This window comes from Equus caballus, chromosome 12, assembly GCF_041296265.1.
Source record: "Equus caballus isolate H_3958 breed thoroughbred chromosome 12, TB-T2T, whole genome shotgun sequence".
In the NCBI taxonomy this organism is placed as follows: Eukaryota; Metazoa; Chordata; class Mammalia; order Perissodactyla; family Equidae; genus Equus; species Equus caballus.
In genome coordinates this window covers 39,927,539-39,944,189 of record NC_091695.1, presented here as the reverse complement: position 1 = coordinate 39,944,189, position 16,651 = coordinate 39,927,539, and the positions used below count along the sequence as shown (strand labels likewise).

The 16,651-nt window shown below is 50.2% G+C and overlaps 1 protein-coding gene across 4 annotated transcripts; it reads left to right on the top strand.

The window, feature by feature from the left end:
• Nucleotides 1-97: 97 nt before the first annotated feature.
• On the top strand, nt 98-15,228 carry GANAB (glucosidase II alpha subunit). Of its 4 annotated transcripts, none has more exons than XM_003362671.5 (25): nt 98-212; nt 2,912-3,016; nt 3,145-3,253; nt 3,495-3,622; nt 6,338-6,517; nt 6,973-7,038; nt 7,845-7,914; nt 8,088-8,175; nt 8,261-8,357; nt 8,580-8,760; nt 9,361-9,514; nt 9,739-9,974; nt 10,057-10,183; nt 10,289-10,368; nt 10,654-10,797; nt 10,900-10,996; nt 11,308-11,409; nt 11,580-11,823; nt 12,719-12,783; nt 12,952-13,028; nt 13,133-13,207; nt 13,385-13,498; nt 13,622-13,734; nt 13,901-14,001; nt 14,124-15,228. In XM_003362671.5, exons 1-25 carry the CDS (start codon nt 175-177, stop codon nt 14,231-14,233), a joined length of 2,901 nt encoding a protein of 966 aa, XP_003362719.1. In that variant the 5' UTR covers nt 98-174; the 3' UTR covers nt 14,234-15,228. The 4 variants fall into 4 exon arrangements, with proteins under 4 accessions (XP_003362719.1, XP_001502746.2, XP_070086111.1 ...); XM_070230010.1 differs by having other exon boundaries at nt 170-1,016; XM_001502696.7 differs by lacking the exon at nt 6,973-7,038 and having other exon boundaries at nt 99-212.
• The last annotated feature ends 1,423 nt before the right edge of the window (nt 15,229-16,651 follow it).

Here is a 16,651-nt window from a genome sequence, read left to right as displayed (position 1 = left end):
CCCGGGCCCGCCCCCTGCAAGCATTTAGAGCGCGCGCTCAGCCAATGGGGCTGCCGTCCGGCCGCTCCCGGCCCAGGCCAATCAGAAGGCCGGAAGGGGCGGGCGCTAAGATACGTGGCTCAACGCGCGCGGGGGGAGGGGAGGCTCGGGGTCAAGGAGCAAACCCGGCACAAGATGGCGGCGGTAGCGGCAGTGGCGGCGCGTAGGAGGCGGTGAGGAGCCCGGAACCCGGGGTCGCTCCCGGGACGCCCCCAGAGCCCCCAAACCCCATATCGCTCATCCTTGTATGTCTTCCCGAGACTCTGCCACCCGCGGCCTCGTGAGAACCCTTTGTGTCTCTGGAGGCGGCCTCAGGCGCCCACAGCCTCCTCGCGATACATCCGCGCGGCGTTGGGGGACCTTGCCTCTGGGGTTTCCCGCTGCGGCCCGGTGGCTCAAGAAGGCCGCAGCGGTGCGCTCTTGTTGGCCTTGGCCGCTCAGCCGCCGCCCTCCCCTGGCGGCTCGCGGCTGTTAACGCTGCCGCCTCCTTCCTGCAGTGCGCGGGGCCGTCGGGGTGGGGGACGAGAGGCGGCCCGGCCTCCACGAGCCTCCTGCCCTGCGGCCCCTCGGCCGGGCTGGAAGCTCCACGGCCCGCAGTCCCGCCTGCACTGCCCTTCTTGTCTTCCCCCGAGAGTCCCGGACCCTGCCCTGCCCTGCCCTTGTCTTCACGTGGACACCGGCCCGGGCTTGTTCGGTGTTCACGGTCGCCGGGCACGGCTGGGGCAGGATCCAGTAAGTTCACAGCCTGCCTTGATGATGTTGCTGAAACACCACATGTAGTCGAATGGTTTGGTCTGCGCTCTCGAGTTTATATTACCGAAAAAACGCTTCGAAACAATCTCTGGCGCCACAATGCGTTTAGTACCGGGACCTAATGGATGTACTGGGGTGGGAGAGGCATGTACAGTCAGCAGCAGTGAAAAAGGCGTGGATCGTAAACTCAACTCTGGAAGCCTGTGATCTGAAACAATAAATGGGTACAACTTGCTCTGCGGCTCATTCTCGATTTTGGTTTATGACCACTTCTTGCTCAGGGGCGTTCAAGGCATCCCTGGGTTCCTAGGACCTTCCGACAGGTCACATCTGAAAGATCTTTTAGAAATTCTATCCCCCATTGGCATCTCTCCAAACCCATTTTATAGATTGTGCAAATAGGACTCCGTAGGGTATTTAACTCACTGTTTACTACTGCTTTGGGCAGGTGGATATGGGGTCAGTGGTTCAGGGTGCCTTCTGCAGTCACTCCTCAGGACCTGGGCTACATAACTTGGTGCTGAGTTTTCTAATAGCATTTCTGCTGCTTGTTCTGTTGCTGCTTATTTCTGCTTGGCGTATTAAACCACGATGCCTGGTGTTTTCCTAGCCTTCCTGTCTGGCCTGGCTTGCTTTGCACATTTTTCTGGAACTGGAGGGCTTAACTGTGTTCTCTCATCTTTCCGGTGACTTTCTTTACCTTTAGCTTTCATGCAGATACTGAGGCTAATGTTGGATATAATGTGTATAGTAGGCCCTATTGTTTAGTCACTGTATTAGCAGTTTGCTAAGTTTTACTGCTTAGAAGAATCTTGTGTTTTTGTCTTTTTTCTCTGCTATTTGGAACACTTTCTCAGTGTGGGTCTGGACCACCTATGTCAGTCAGTGGGAGAGCATGTTTAAAATGCAGATTTCCTGAAGCTCAGGAATCTTCATTTAATAAGCACCGCAGGTGATTCTTAACAGACACTAGAGATTGAAAACCGCTGTTTAGGGTTTACTCAGAATGGATGAATACGTCCTTTAAACTAATTGTTGAAATAAGCCTGTTAGCCCCTTGTCTGTCATTTGATAGCACTTTGGGGCAGTTACAGTTTGTGGTAACTTTGAGGTGATGGTCCTCAGTGAGGCAGGCCCTGCTGGTGGTAGTGTGCTGTATTGTGCATCATGAAGTACACGGGCAGAGCTGAGTTCAATCCCAGTTTCCCCCCTTACCAGCTGTTCAGTCTTGGATGAATTATTGAACCTTTTCTGTGTCAATTTTCCCATCTGGGGAAAACGCCAACCCTACATTCACCCAGAAAACAATGAAAGACAGGGAAAAGAGGTAGTGAGTATAAAGAAATGGCTCTGAATCATCGTTGCCCATTAGAGTTTTTTAGGGAGCTTTTGAAAAAACTCTGATGCACAGGCTGCGCTTTAGCCCAATTAGATCAGAATCTGAAGGTGAGACCTGGGCATTGACACTTTAGAAAATTGCAGGCAGACTTGAAAACCAGGGATCTAAAACAGTTAGCCAGGCCCCGGGGGTTCATTAGGACTCAATAAATGTTAGCTATTGTTATTGTTTTCAGGCTTAGGTGGTGATAGTGGTGACTTATTTTGGAGATACAGGAGTGGACATCAGAGGAGCAGGGTGTCTATGGTGCTAGAGATGTTAGGACCTGAGGAACTGTGACGCGTAGACTGGCTGTGAGGGTACCTCTTGAACTTTTTCGCTGTAGCTCCACCCAGTGCCTTGCCCCTGGAAACGCATGGCTTACTTTGTTTCTCTGTTCCACACACGGTACCACTACTTCTCCTGGGACTAGCTGTTACTGCTCCTTTCCTCTGAGAGGCTGATGTAACCAGAGTCAATACCAGGGCCTCTGAAGGCCAAAGATCCTTTGTCCATTTCCTCTGCCTTTTGAAGGGAAGGTGTGAATGAGCCAACTCCTCAGACCTGACATTTCACTCCATGTCCACTCTGTCTTTTTTAAATTTAATGGAACTCCATCTTTCTCCCCTCTTTCCTGAGCTGTCATTTAGGGTTATGGCAGGAAGAGGCCTTTACCTCAGAAGGGGGGCCCTTTCTAGCCCCAAGTGCTGATTGTTCCTTCTTTGTCCTTTTTCTCCTTAGGTCTTGGACAGGTTTGGTACTGGCTTGTTTAGGGGTCCTCCTGGGAATTAGCCTTGCTGTGGATAGAAGCAACTTTAAGACCTGTGAAGAGAGTTCCTTTTGCAAGTATGATATTTCTAAGAGAGTAGGATGGAAAATAGGGTAATGGGGGAGGTGTCTGTGGCGGCTGGGCTGGCCCGGAACACTGAAGCTGATGGGACCTAGGGACCCTTCATAACCATTTCATTTGGCAGGCGACAGCGAAGCGTACGACCAGGCCTCTCACCATATCGAGCTTTGCTGGACTCTCTGCAGCTTGGTCCTGATGCCCTTACAGTCCATCTGATGAACGAGGTCACCAAGGTCAGGGGAGAAAAGGAAGAATCTGGTGGGGGTGGGGACATGGCTAAGGGATAATTGCGAAGGGGGAACGGGCAGCGTGTCCTAGCCTAATCTGAGGACTTTTAATTTGTGAGGAATTCAGATATCAGGCCCCTTAGGCAAAGGGCTAGAAGGAGTAGACACTTCAGGAGGGAATGGGTTCTGAGGGCATTCCATGGTGTAGCCCTCTGCTTTCTCCAGATCCAAACCTCTGCCCTCACAGGTATTGCTGGTGCTGGAGCTTCAGGGGCTTCAAAAGAACATGACTCGGATCAGGATTGATGAACTGGAGCCCCGGCGGCCCCGATACCGTGTGCCAGACGTGTTGGTGGCTGATCCCCCCACAGCTCGGTAAATTTTTCCTGAGAAACGTATCCATCTCTATGGCCCTTTTCTCCTTCCTGAAAAGCCTTTATTTGGCAGCTGCCTTTCTTTCCCACATTAGAATAATGGCTGACTAGCACCTCGCCACTCTCTTCAACCTCTTCCCATCTCTTCCTCTGTTTCACTTATTTTCTCTTTCCCCCTTTATTTTCATTCATTCAGCAGATACTGCTTTCTCTTCTGTGCCAGGCCTGGTCTGGGTGCTAGCAATACAAGAGGACATAAACAAGGCACAGACCTTGCCCTCCAGGAATATAGTGTCTCTGTGGTTGGTTCCTTCCTCCCTCCCTTCCCCTTGACTTTTATTTTTTTCTGCCTTCCTTCCTTCCTTTTCTTTTTCCTCAGATATTCAGGGTGGGATTATTCAAATTCTTAGGTTATGACACACTGTCATCCTTCTTCCATGCATGGCTCTGTATTAAGTACTTAATTTAGAAAAAACATAAACCTTCCACTCACCCCAGCCATATACTTCTCACTGTCCTGTACCACTGACTCCCCCAGAAATGGTTGTTATTTTAAAGTTTGTCATTCCCTTGGGTTTTTGTTCTTATAGTTGTATCGTGTGTATATGTATATAAACACATACATACGTGCCTAAGCAGTAAATTATGTGGTTTTATTTGTTTTTGAGCTTTATAGGGAAAGTATCTCAGTGGATGTCTTCTGGGATTTCCTTTTTTCCCATCAGTTTAACTGTCGCATGTAACTCTAGTAATTCATTTTTGTTGGTATATAATGCTGTATGAATATATCCCAACTTATTCATTTGTGTGTTGATTAGCATTTGTGTTGTTTCCAGTGTTTTTCTGTTCAAACTATTGACATCAACATTCTTGTCCCTGGCTCCTGTGTCCATGTGCAGGAGTTCATCTTTGGGATCTACCTGGGAGAGGAACTGCAGAGTTGTAGAATGTGGGAATTATCAATGTCCCAGGATAAAGCCAAAGTGTTTTACCAGTTAACGCTCCACCAGCAGTGTATAAGAGGCCTCATTGATCCACATCCTCCCCAATTCTCAGTACTCTTGGACCTAATTTTTGTCAGTAGGATGGGTGTAGAATGATACCATGTGGTAGTCTTGGCTTGGCTGCCTTTCCCCAGTTATTAATGAGATTGAGCATCTCTTCATAGGGTTATTGTCATTCTGGCTTACTCTTCTGTGAAATGGTAGTTCACAGCTATGCTCGTTTTCCTTTTTCCTTTTATGTTGTTTGTCCTTATTGGTTTGTAGAAATTCATTAGTCTTGATACTAATCCTTTATCATGTGTAGGTATTGCAGTTATCTTTTCACAGGTTGTAGCTTATCTCTTTATTTTCAAAAGATGCCTTGAAAAAAAGACTTTTTGGGGGCCAGCCTGGTGGTGCAGTGGTTAAGTTCGCACGTTCCGTTTTGGCAGCATGGGGTTCGCTGGTTCAGATCCCGGGTGCGGACATGGCATCGCTTAGCAAGCCATGCTGTGGTAGGCGTCCCACATATGAAGTAGAGGAAGATGGTTATGGATGTTAGCTCAGGGCCAGTCTTCCTAAGCAAAAAGAGGAGGATTGGCAGATATTAGCTCAAAGCTAATCTTCCTCAAAAAAATAAAATAAAGAAAAAAACTTTTTGCTTTAGAATAGTTTTAGTCTTACAGGAAAGTTGCAAGAATATTATGAGAATTCTTGTATACCCTGCACTCCTGTTTTCCCCTGTTGTTAACATGACTGTGGTACGTTTGTCATACCTGATGAGTTGATACCGTTATTATTAACTGGAGTCCATGCGTTATTCAGATTTCCTTAGTTTTTACCTAATGTTCTTTTTCTGTCCAAGATCCCATCCAGGACACCATATTATGTTTAGTTGTCTTGTCTCCTTAGGCTCCTCTAGACTGGGACAGTTTCTTGGACTTTTCCTGTTTTTGATGACCCTAAAGATGTCTTTCAATAAATAGAAATTCTGAATTTTCATGTTTTCCAATGTATCAGTTTTTTACTTTCTGGTGTTAGCGTTTTCTTTTCTTTTCTTTTTTTTTTTTTGAGGAAGATTAGCCCTGAGCTAGCATCTGCTGCCAATCCTCCTCTTTTTGCTGAGGAAGACTGGCCCTGAGCTAACATCCATGCCCATCTTCCTCTACTTTATATGTGGGACGCCTACCACAGTATGGCTTGCCAAGCAGTGCCATGTCCACACATGGCATCTGAACCAGCGAACCCCAGGCTGCCGAAACAGAACGTGCGCACTTAACCACTGTGCCACCTGGCCAGCCCCCTAGCATTTTCTAAGTTGTGTTTAGATAATCCTTCTCTACCTCAAGGTCAGAAAAACAGTTGTTTGTATTGTCCTCTAAAGATTTTACTTTTAAATTTTAAGGCATAATCTGTCTGGAGTTGACATTTGTATCTGATATGAGGAAGGAATATGATACTATTATTTTCCTAAAACTCTGTTTTTCCTCTCCATGAACGAATGGTCTTCTTGACCTCACTGAACTGCTGTGCCACCTCTGTTACATTGCAAATTTCTAAGTGTGCTTGGCTCTGTCTCCAGGCTCTTTATTTGGTTCCTTTGGTCAGTTTCTCTGTCCCTGCACTATTAGCACACTACGTGTAGTTCTAAGCAGGTCCCCTTTTCTTCTGAAGTGTCGTGACTGCTTTTGGTTCTTTGCTCTTCCTTATATCCCTTTCGATCTCTTTCCCAGGCTTTCCATCTCTGGCCGTGACGACAACAGTGTGGAGCTAACTGTGGCTGAGGGACCCTATAAAATCATCTTGACGGCGCGGCCATTCCGCCTTGACCTGTTAGAGGACCGCAGCCTTCTCCTCAGTGTCAATGCCCGAGGACTCTTACATTTTGAGCACCAGAGGGCCCCCAGGGTCTCGTGAGTACTGGGGTCAGGACTGAAGGGAACCTAGTGTGAAAGAGCCTATGGGTGTTGGGTCTGGCACTGGGTTCCTGGGAGGAGACAGGGAGGCAGGACAGCCAGCTAGGGGCTAGGGGCTGGGAGAAGCTGTTTATCAGAGAGGGTAGGAAGCAGACCCAGGTTGCAGTTTTCTCCATTTCCTGTACAGACCAGGAGGCAGTTACTTTTGTCCCTGAGCTGTACCCTGGGCACCTCCTCGGGGAGGCCTGCCTGGGTCTGCCTTTCCCTCTTCCCGTTCTCATACCATCACATTTCCCAGATTTATTTTCTTCCTTTTTTTTTTTTTTTTTTTTAAATTTCTTTTCTCCCCCATCTCTGGAAGTTTGTCGACTGAAACTCACTTTTATGTTTCTGTTTTTGTGTTGGTTTTGTGCCTCCTTTTCCCCTTCCCTACCCATCTCCTCCTGCCCCAGTTTCTCGGATAAAGTTAGTCTCACGCTCGGTAGCATATGGGATAAGATCAAGAACCTTTTCTCTAGGTAAATCCATGGCCACTGGTACTGTATCTGTTCCTTTGCCCCCCTTCATTCTGGCCCCCAGGGGAAGATGCCCCAGACCCTTCCAGGCCCCGTGCTTCACTCACCACTCTTTCCCCAGCTACGTGGTATCTGGTCCCTGTTCCTTGTTCCTTTGGCTGGGAGACCCCTGGGAGAAGGAAGATGAAATGTTGGAAGTCCTTAAGGAATGTAGGGAGCTTCTTGCTTTGCCAAGGGGTGGAGAGATGCTGCCTATTGCCGGGGTTCTTGGCTCTCAGCTGGGGTGCACTGAGGCTTTGGGCAGAGCTGTTTGCCAGCTGCTCTTGAAAGCATTCTTTGGCAGAACCTCTTGTTTGAGTCCTCGCATATCTGTAGAAGCTTGACCGTGCTATGACCCACTTGCCTTTGCAAAACCCTGTGTCAGGCCAAGAGGCTGAGGCCCAGTGAGGGCAGTTGGGGCCAGAGTCTCTTGGTGGAGGCCGCAGAGAGCCAGGCGTGACATTCTGAACCTAGGCCCTTGAACCTGCCTGTCTCTTCTGGAATGCTGGCAGAGGCTGGTGATTTGGGCCTGTGTATGGAAGGCACCTCCTGGTGGCATTTATTGCTCATTTCCCTTTCTCATTTCTCTCCCCATCCTTTGCACACTTATCTGCTCACTGGGGTCACTCTCCAAGCTTTAACATTCAGTCCCTTCCTCCAATGCCTTCGTTCCTTTGGACCCTTGGCTCTCTATTCCCTCACCCCTCCTTCCACTAGCCCCTCGTCCCTGCCCCCTCTGGATTGGAGCAGACAGCTCTCCTACCTTCCAGGCAAGGATCAAAAGACCCAGCTGAGGGCGATGGGGCCCAGCCCGAGGAAACACCTGGGGATGGTGACAAGGCAAGTTGGTGGGGCTGGGTGGTGGAGCACAGAGCTGCCTGGGAGGTTGGAGGGGAAAGGCCCACAAGAAACTTGAGCTTAGTCTCGCCATCAGGGATGGGATTTAGAAAAGGGGCTGGGGAAGAGGGAGAACTGGTGTGTGATTGGGTACTGGTCTGCATTCCTCCTTGCAGCCAGAGGAGACCCAGGGAAGGGCAGACAAAGATGAGCCAGGAGCCTGGGAAGAGACATTCAAAACTCACTCTGATAGCAAGCCATATGGTGAGTGACGAGCGAGCCTTGGGCAGGGGCGCAGGAGTGCTGGCCAAGCAGAAACTCTGGAGCTCATCTTTTGCTTTCCTTCCAGGCCCCATGTCTGTGGGTTTGGACTTCTCTCTGCCTGGCATGGAGCATGTGTATGGGATCCCTGAGCATGCAGACAGCCTGAGGCTGAAGGTCACTGAGTGAGTCCCATGGTGACATCAGGATATAGGGGGAAAGGGGTCGGAAGCCAGGGCTGTGGGGAGATGTGCATGGATTACTTTCTGTGCTCAGGTCACTGTTGGTGATTGGAAAATTCTTCTTTGAAAAAGGGCAGAGGGGTCCATTCTTCTCCCTTACCTGTGTCTGTGGGATGGAGGTTGTGTGTGCCACAGCCTGGGGCCAGTTTGTCTGTCTGCCTGCAGGGGTGGGGAGCCGTATCGCCTCTACAATTTGGATGTGTTCCAGTACGAGCTGTACAACCCTATGGCCCTGTACGGGTCTGTGCCTGTGCTCCTGGCACACAGCCCTCATCGGGACCTGGGCATCTTCTGGCTCAACGTCGCAGAGACCTGGGTTGACATATCCTCCAACACTGCGGGGAAGGTGAGAGCATAGGCATGGAGCAATAAGGGAGTGAGTCGTCAGGCCTGGAGACAAATGGGTGTGCTAGGGACCTTAGCCTTGAAAATTCAGGCTGCTGGGGTAGCCTATTTGGATAACCTGTTTAGGGACGACATGAGAGAAGGGGCCCTGGGCCTTGTGAGCAGCATTTGAGTTCCCCAGTCACTCTCAGAAGACAAACTCATGGGGAAGGTATAGCCCTTTCTGCATTATCATTATATTTGTTATTGAGTATGCATTATATGCTAGATGCTTTTTCTAGGTGCTGGGGATATATTGCTCATTGAGTAGGAAAGGTCTTCATTCTCAGGGAGGAAGACAGACGTTAAATAGGTAGGCAAGATGAGTTCCGTGATAAGGGCTAAGAAAGAAGTGCCACGGTCACACAGTGGGGATGGAGGCAGTGTTGCTTCTGATGTGGGGGCTGGGAAAGCCTCACTGAAGAGGTGACATTTAGTCTCAGCCGAGAGTGATTCATTGGGAGCCAGCTGTCTGAGGACTCTGAGGAGAACACTGCTGCTTTGTATTTGGATTGGAGAATGAGAGGGTGGCCGTCAGACCTCTGTCCGGTTTTCTCTCCAGACCCTGTTTGGGAAGATGCTAGACTACCTGCAGGGCTCTGGGGAGACCCCACAGACAGATGTTCGCTGGATGTCGGAGAGTGGCATCATTGATGTCTTCCTGTTGCTTGGGCCCTCCGTCTTTGATGTCTTCCGGCAGTATGCAAGTCTCACAGGTACATGGCGTCCCGACTCTGTCGGCCAGCAGCCTCCTTTTCTGGCCCTTGTCTTGAGAGAGGGGTGACTGCATTTTCAGAAGTCTGGGCCTCGGCCTGTTCTCTAGCCGTGTACCCTTCAGCCTCCCTCTAGTTTATAAGCCTCCCTTGATTTCTGGGCATCCTCATTTGCCTCAGGTTGGGCCTCACCCCATTGTGACCCCCGTCCGTCACTGCACCTACAGGGACCCAGGCATTGCCCCCGCTCTTCTCCCTCGGCTACCACCAGAGCCGCTGGAACTACCGAGATGAGGCCGATGTGCTGGAAGTCGATCAGGGCTTCGACGATCACAACATGCCCTGCGATGTCATCTGGCTAGACATCGAGCACGCGGATGGCAAGCGCTACTTCACGTGGGACCCCAGCCGTTTCCCCCAGCCCCTCACCATGCTTGAGCACTTGGCCTCCAAGAGGCGGAAGGTAAGAGGACTGCAGCCATCATTAGTCTTCTCGGGCGTCCTAGCCCTGGAGACCTCTGACCACCCGTATTTCTTGCCCCCAGCTGGTGGCAATTGTGGACCCCCACATCAAGGTGGTCTCTGGCTACCGCGTACATGAAGAGTTGCAGAACCAGGGTCTATACGTTAAAACCCGGGATGGCTCTGACTACGAGGGCTGGTGCTGGCCAGGTAGGTTGGCCCAGAATTGAGGGAGAGGCTATTCAGAGACCAGGGAGGTAGAATGGTGGCTGTTTTGCCCATTGGGGGTTGAAAGCCACCCGTAACTTCTCCTAGGCGCAGCCGGTTACCCTGACTTCACCAATCCCACCATGAGGGCCTGGTGGGCTAACATGTTCAGCTTTGAGAATTATGAGGTATTGCAGCCCCTCCCCCAACCCATATCTATCTTTTCCCACCCTGCTCCTTGATTCAATCATTCTCTGCCTGCCAACCCTGCCATGGTTGGTTGCCTGTAATGTATCACGGGGCCTTGATGCCTTGATAATTCTGGGAAGGCCTTGAGAAATTTGTTTTTCTGGATTGCTAGGAGCTCTCTGCTCTGACACTGTTTGCTTTCTTCCTTTCTTCTGTCCTTTGTCTGCATTTGTTGTGTTCCTCCCCTCTGTCTTCTGTCTGCATTTTCTGCCTTGTGTTCTCAGGGCTCAGCTCCCAACCTTTATGTCTGGAATGACATGAATGAACCGTCTGTGTTCAATGGTCCTGAGGTCACCATGCTCAAAGATGCCCAGCATTACGGGGGCTGGGAACACCGGGACGTGCATAACATCTATGGCTTCTATGTGGTAAGGGGCTGAGAGAGGAGAGACTGAGGGCTGGGGATCTTTTACCAGATGATGGCTGGCTTTTGCTCCTCACTACCCCTCTTCTCTCCTCTCCCCACCCAGCACATGGCGACTGCTGATGGGCTGGTGCAGCGCTCCGGGGGCATAGAACGCCCCTTTGTCCTGAGCAGGGCTTTCTTCGCTGGTTCCCAGCGCTTTGGTAAGATTTGGAGAATAGAGCTGTGGCAGAGGGTGTGAAGGCCAGATCAGATGAGCCGTGGACCTGGGCCTGGTTCTTGGAAAATTCTCTTCACACAGCCATCCTCTTAGAGCCACAGCTGCATCCTCCCAGCTGTGCACTCTAAGGGGAGCCAGGGAGTGGGAGGTCTCTTCAAGTGCTCTTATGAACTCTCTCATCTTTGGCAGCACCTTGGGGGCCCCAGAGCAGATGTGGCAGGTCAGAGAGGTCAGTTATGTAAAAGGCTGAGCCCTTTTACTGTTTGCAAGCTCCTCCCCTCTTGTCTTCCTCAGGAGCCGTGTGGACCGGGGACAACACTGCTGAATGGGACCATTTGAAGATCTCTATCCCTATGTGTCTCAGCTTGGGGCTGGTGGGACTTTCCTTCTGTGGGGGTGAGAGGGGGAGGAATCTTGGTTTGGTGAGAGGGGGCAAGGTAGAGGGCACAGGACGTGGGCATGAAGAAAAAGAGCTGAGAGTCCAGGGTGGGGCCTTGGGGAGCTCCTTAGGCAGCTGCCCTCCTTCACTCTCTTTTCCAACCTGTTTCCTCCTTCTCCTCTCCCAGCGGATGTGGGTGGCTTCTTCAAAAATCCAGAGCCAGAGTTGCTTGTGCGCTGGTACCAGATGGGTGCCTACCAGCCATTCTACCGGGCACATGCCCACTTGGACACTGGGCGGCGAGAGCCATGGCTTTTACCCTCTCAGTACCATGACATGGTCCGAGATGCCTTGAACCAGCGGTATTCCTTGCTGCCCTTCTGGTACACTCTCTTCTATCAGGCCCATCGTGAAGGGATTCCTGTCATGAGGTGAGGCATTCTAATGATAGATTCCTATCATTAGAGTGGGCTGAGGTGGCTGAGGGACAGAAGGGAATGGGCTCTATCTCTGGGCCTCTTTTTCACTCAACAGAGCCTTGTAAAGGAGGGAAATCTGATTTCAAGGTCAAAGTAAGAAGAGACTAATGGAAATGAATAAGAGTAAACACGATCGAGGCCTTATGACATGCCGGGCATTGTTCATCACTGTCCCCAGAGCCTCAAACAAGGCAGACAAATGTCTTACCCTTGTGGAACTTACATTCTTAGGAGGAAGTCGGACATGTAAACAAATATATAAATAAGAAAATTGATAACATTGACAAGCTCCTTGAAAAAAACAGAAGAGGGTCATAGAATTAGGTTCCACGAGCAGCCTTTTTGAGAAGAAGGCCATGTGAGATGAGGCTGACTGATAAGTAAGAGAGACTTGTGATCTAGCGGAAGAATGTTCGAAGCAGAGGAGACTGCAAGTACAAAAATTCAAAAGTGGAAATGAGTTTGTCGTGTTCCAGGAATAGAAAAAAACAGTGTGTCTTTGGGGTAAGGAACCAGAGGGAGAGGTAGGAGATGAGGTGGGAGAGGAAAATACCACCTGATCCTGGAGGGCCTTTTAGGCCAGGGTACTGAAGTGGCCACTGGAAGGCTGCTGTGCAGAAAAGTTTCAAGAGGGGCACGGGAGGACGAGGCAGGAAGTTGGGTTACGAAGTTAAACGACTAGACCAAGTTTAGGTTGCATAGCCGAGGCCTGAAGCCCGCCCCCACTGGGCTGTAAGCTCCTGGGTTCTACCCCTGTGTTATTCTTATTGCCAGTTCCTGGGGTTAGCATCTTTGACTTTTGCCAATACAGCAAGTGTCGTCTTTTCTTGTCTTGCTTCCTTCCTAGGCCCTTGTGGGTGAATTTTCCTCAGGATGTGACCACCTTCAGTATAGATGATCAGTTTCTGCTTGGTGAGAAATGGGGAGGACGGTTGGTGGCGGGTTGGGATAGGGCTGAGAAGAAGTAAGCACTTGTGGGAGGAGTGAGTGAGGCTGGCAGTACAAGGGGAGTGGGTGCTCTGGTGCTCCCTGTCTGGAAACTGATCTCCTCAGTTCAGAGTTGATTCTGGTGTGTTTCAGGGGATGCGTTGCTGGTTCACCCTGTATCAGACGCTGGGGCTCGTGGTGTTCAGGTCTATTTGCCTGGCGAAGGGGAGGTGAGTTAAGGAAGGGCATGGTGGGGAAAGATGGTGGAGGCCAAAGAAGAGAAATGGAATTGGGGCCCTGTGCAGTGAATGAGTATATCTCCTACCACTCACAGGTGTGGTATGACATTGAGAGCTACCAGAAGCATCATGGTCCCCAGACCCTATACCTGCCTGTAACTCTAAGCACTGTGAGTATGCCTGGCCCAGCTGCCAACTTCATCTGCCTGTAGGTTTCCAGAAGGGGAGGGAGAGTGTGATTTGGGGTCCAGTACCTAAGTGGGCACAGATGGGCAAGAGTGAAAGATGCTGCAGGACCCAAGGTTGGATAGTGGGGCAACTTCATCCCAGCACTGCTCTTGCCCCAGATCCCCGTGTTCCAGCGTGGAGGGACAATTGTGCCTCGATGGATGCGAGTACGGCGTTCTTCAGAATGTATGAAGGATGACCCCATCACTCTTTTTGTTGCACTCAGCCCACAGGTGAGTGCATAGGTAGGAAGCCTCCTCAACCATCTGCCTACTTTCCTAGGGTTCTGTCCCTTGGGGATGTGCCCCTCACTCCCTCTTGGGCTCAGGCTCTCACCTATCTCACTTCCTACTCAGGGTACGGCCCAAGGAGAGCTCTTTCTAGATGATGGGCACACGTTCAGCTATCAGACTCACAATGAGTTCCTGCTGCGTCGATTCTCATTCTCTGGCAACACCCTTGTCTCCAGGTAATGAGGTGCCCATTCTTCCTTGGCAGCCTCTGGAGGAGCCTTGGCCTCCGGGATGCTCATAGCTCACTGTTCTCTTTTCTTGAATCAGTACCTTGCTCTGGGTCTCCTTCCCTCTGCTCTGACATCTTTCTCCCTGATGGGCATCAATTTTTGCTTCTTCCAGCTCAGCAGACCCCAAAGGCCACTTTGAGACACCAATCTGGATTGAGCGGGTGGTGATAATAGGGGCTGGAAAGCCAGCAGCCGTGGTACTCCAGACAAAAGGTGAGTGAGTGATCTGGCCCCCACCCTGGGGCAGAGCTGGGGATACCTTGCCTGTAGGAAAGTAGTTGTTATGCTAGATAGCATGTTGCTATGACTTGCACTCTTTCTTCTTCTTCCACCAGGATCTCCTGAAACCCGGCTGTCCTTCCAGCATGACCCTGAGACCTCTGTGTTGATCCTGCGCAAGCCTGGTGTCAACGTAGCATCCGACTGGAGTATTCACCTGCAATAACCCAAGGGATGTTGTGGGGGTGGGAGGTGCTATGGTGATGATGAGAGTTACTCTTCCTTCTGCCTTGGAGTTTGACCCCCCGAGACTTCACCTTTCCCATCCCAAGACTCAGATTCTGTCAACATCTGGGCAGGATGAGAGGGCTGTCCCTGAGCTCTGAATTCCTCCGTGATCTCCTGACCTCTCCCACCCCTTTGACACCAAGTCTCCGTTCATCCACCAACACTGTTGCTCTAACTGGAGCACATCCGCCTGTGAAGACCTGCAGACCACAGGGCCCTTGCTTTCCCTTCTCCCTTCTTTTAGGGGCCCTGAGTCTCCTCCAGATCTTTTCCACTTAATGCCTCTTGTATGCTGATGTCATTTCTTGGAAGAAGATGAGGGCAGTGAGCTTTAGGGCTCTTTTTTCTCTTGCCCTTCCCTCCCCACCAAACTGCTCTTTCATTTCTTCCTCCTGGCTCTTCTCTGTCAACCCTCCCCTTTTTACACCCCGCTGATACACTGGGACCACCCCTTACCTGATAAGGGATGAATGGATCCCTTATCCATGGAGGTTGCTGGAGAACAGCCTCTTCCCTCTTGTCCCAACCTTTCCTCTCCTCACTTCCTTCTAGAGCTGCTGCAGTTCTGACAGGGGCACTTCTACCTCCCGTGTCCCTTGGGGGAAAGAAGTTTCCATTCCTCCTTAAGAGGGGATAGGCATTAAACTTCTTTTGCCCCCTTTTTGTCCCCTTGAGGGGCATTCAAGATGGAGAAATCAGTTGTGGTTTCATCGAATCACGGTCACCTGTATTTATTGCTGGGAGAAGGCTGAGGGTGGGGGAGATGATCATGTGTGCCCAGGGTTGGCTTGAAGCCCTGGGTGGGGGGCGGGGGGTGGGGGGAGATTAACTGGCAACCAGGGGGAATATTCCTGGGAATTTTTTTACTTCCTCTTGGCCCCCAGCTGTGAAAGGTTTTGATAAAAGGAGAAACAATAAAGATAAATAAATAACTGTCAGTGTCTGGATTCTGGTTCTGTCCTGAGTCACAGACCCTAGAAGCCTATGGGCCTGACATTTTCATGTACCTTCAGCATAAGCCTCATCAGTTCAGCAAAGTGAGTGCAAGCTTTCCTCAGCTTGCTACATGCCAATATGGAATAGAGGAGCCCAGCAAGGTTATCAGATTATTTATTTATGCATTCATTCATTTATTGAGGAAGATCAGCCCTGAGCTAACATCTGCTGCCAATCCTCCTCTTTTTGCTGAGGAAGACTGGTCCTGAGCTAACATCTATGCCCGTCTTCCTCCAGTTTATATGTGGCATGCCTGCCATATCATGGCTTGATGAGTGGTGCCATGTCCACACCTGGGATCCGAACCAGCGGACCTCAGGCGGCCGAAGTGAAACGTGTGAACTTAACCACTGTGCCACCAGGCCAGCCCCAGATTTTTTTTTTAAAGATTTTATTTTTCTTCCTTCTCCCCAAAGTCCCCCAGTACATAGTTGTATATTCTAATTGTAGGTCCCTCTAGCTGTGTCAAGCGGGATGCCACCTGAGCATGGCCTGATGAGTGATGCATAGGTCTGCGCCCAGGATCCAAACCGGGGAAACCCCAGGCTGCTGAAGTGGAACGCCCGTGAACTCAACCACTTGGCCATGGGGTTGGCCTCAAGGTTATCAGATTTTAGTAGGCCTAGTTAATGGTGGTGACCAGAGCTGATGGGGTCCCTCTTAAGTAGAAATAGCTATATGGTCAGATGTTCTCACACTAAAAGTTGCTTCCTTTTAGCTAACAGCACTTAAAAAATTTCCCATTGTTGGGGCTGGCCCGGTGGCACATCAGTTAAGTTTGCATGTTCTGCTCCGGCAGCCTGGGGTTCACGCGTTCAGAACCCCGGGTGCAGACCTATGCTCTGCTTGACAAGCCATGCTTGTGGAAGGCGTTCCACATATAAAGTAGAGGAAGATGGGTATGGATGTTAGCTCAGGGCCAGTCTTCCTCAGCAAAAAGAGGAGGATTGGCAGCAGTCATTAGCTCAGGGCTAATCTTCCTCAAGAAAAAAAAAATTTCCCATTCTTTTAGTGACGGGAAATAGTTTTCTCCATTTTGTAGACTGACCACAAGTCTTAGTGACTATGTTATAAGAAACAAGTTTGTTTTAGGAAAAATGACTGCTCAGGATGACTTGTGCCTGTGAGGAGGTAGGGGATGTGTTCATGGAATTCCTCAGTCCAAGAAATATTTCCAGTCGCTTTCCTGGGGAGATAGCCTCCTGCCTTGGCACCCCATCCCTGCCCCTGCCCCTTTGTTGTCTGTTGAAGAAATGTGGGCTAGAGGAAACAGTACAGATCCCAGAGTTAGGTATGTAGAAAGGACACAGGAGAAAATTGCACAATGGCAATTACATAGTTTTTTTTTTTTTTTTTTTAT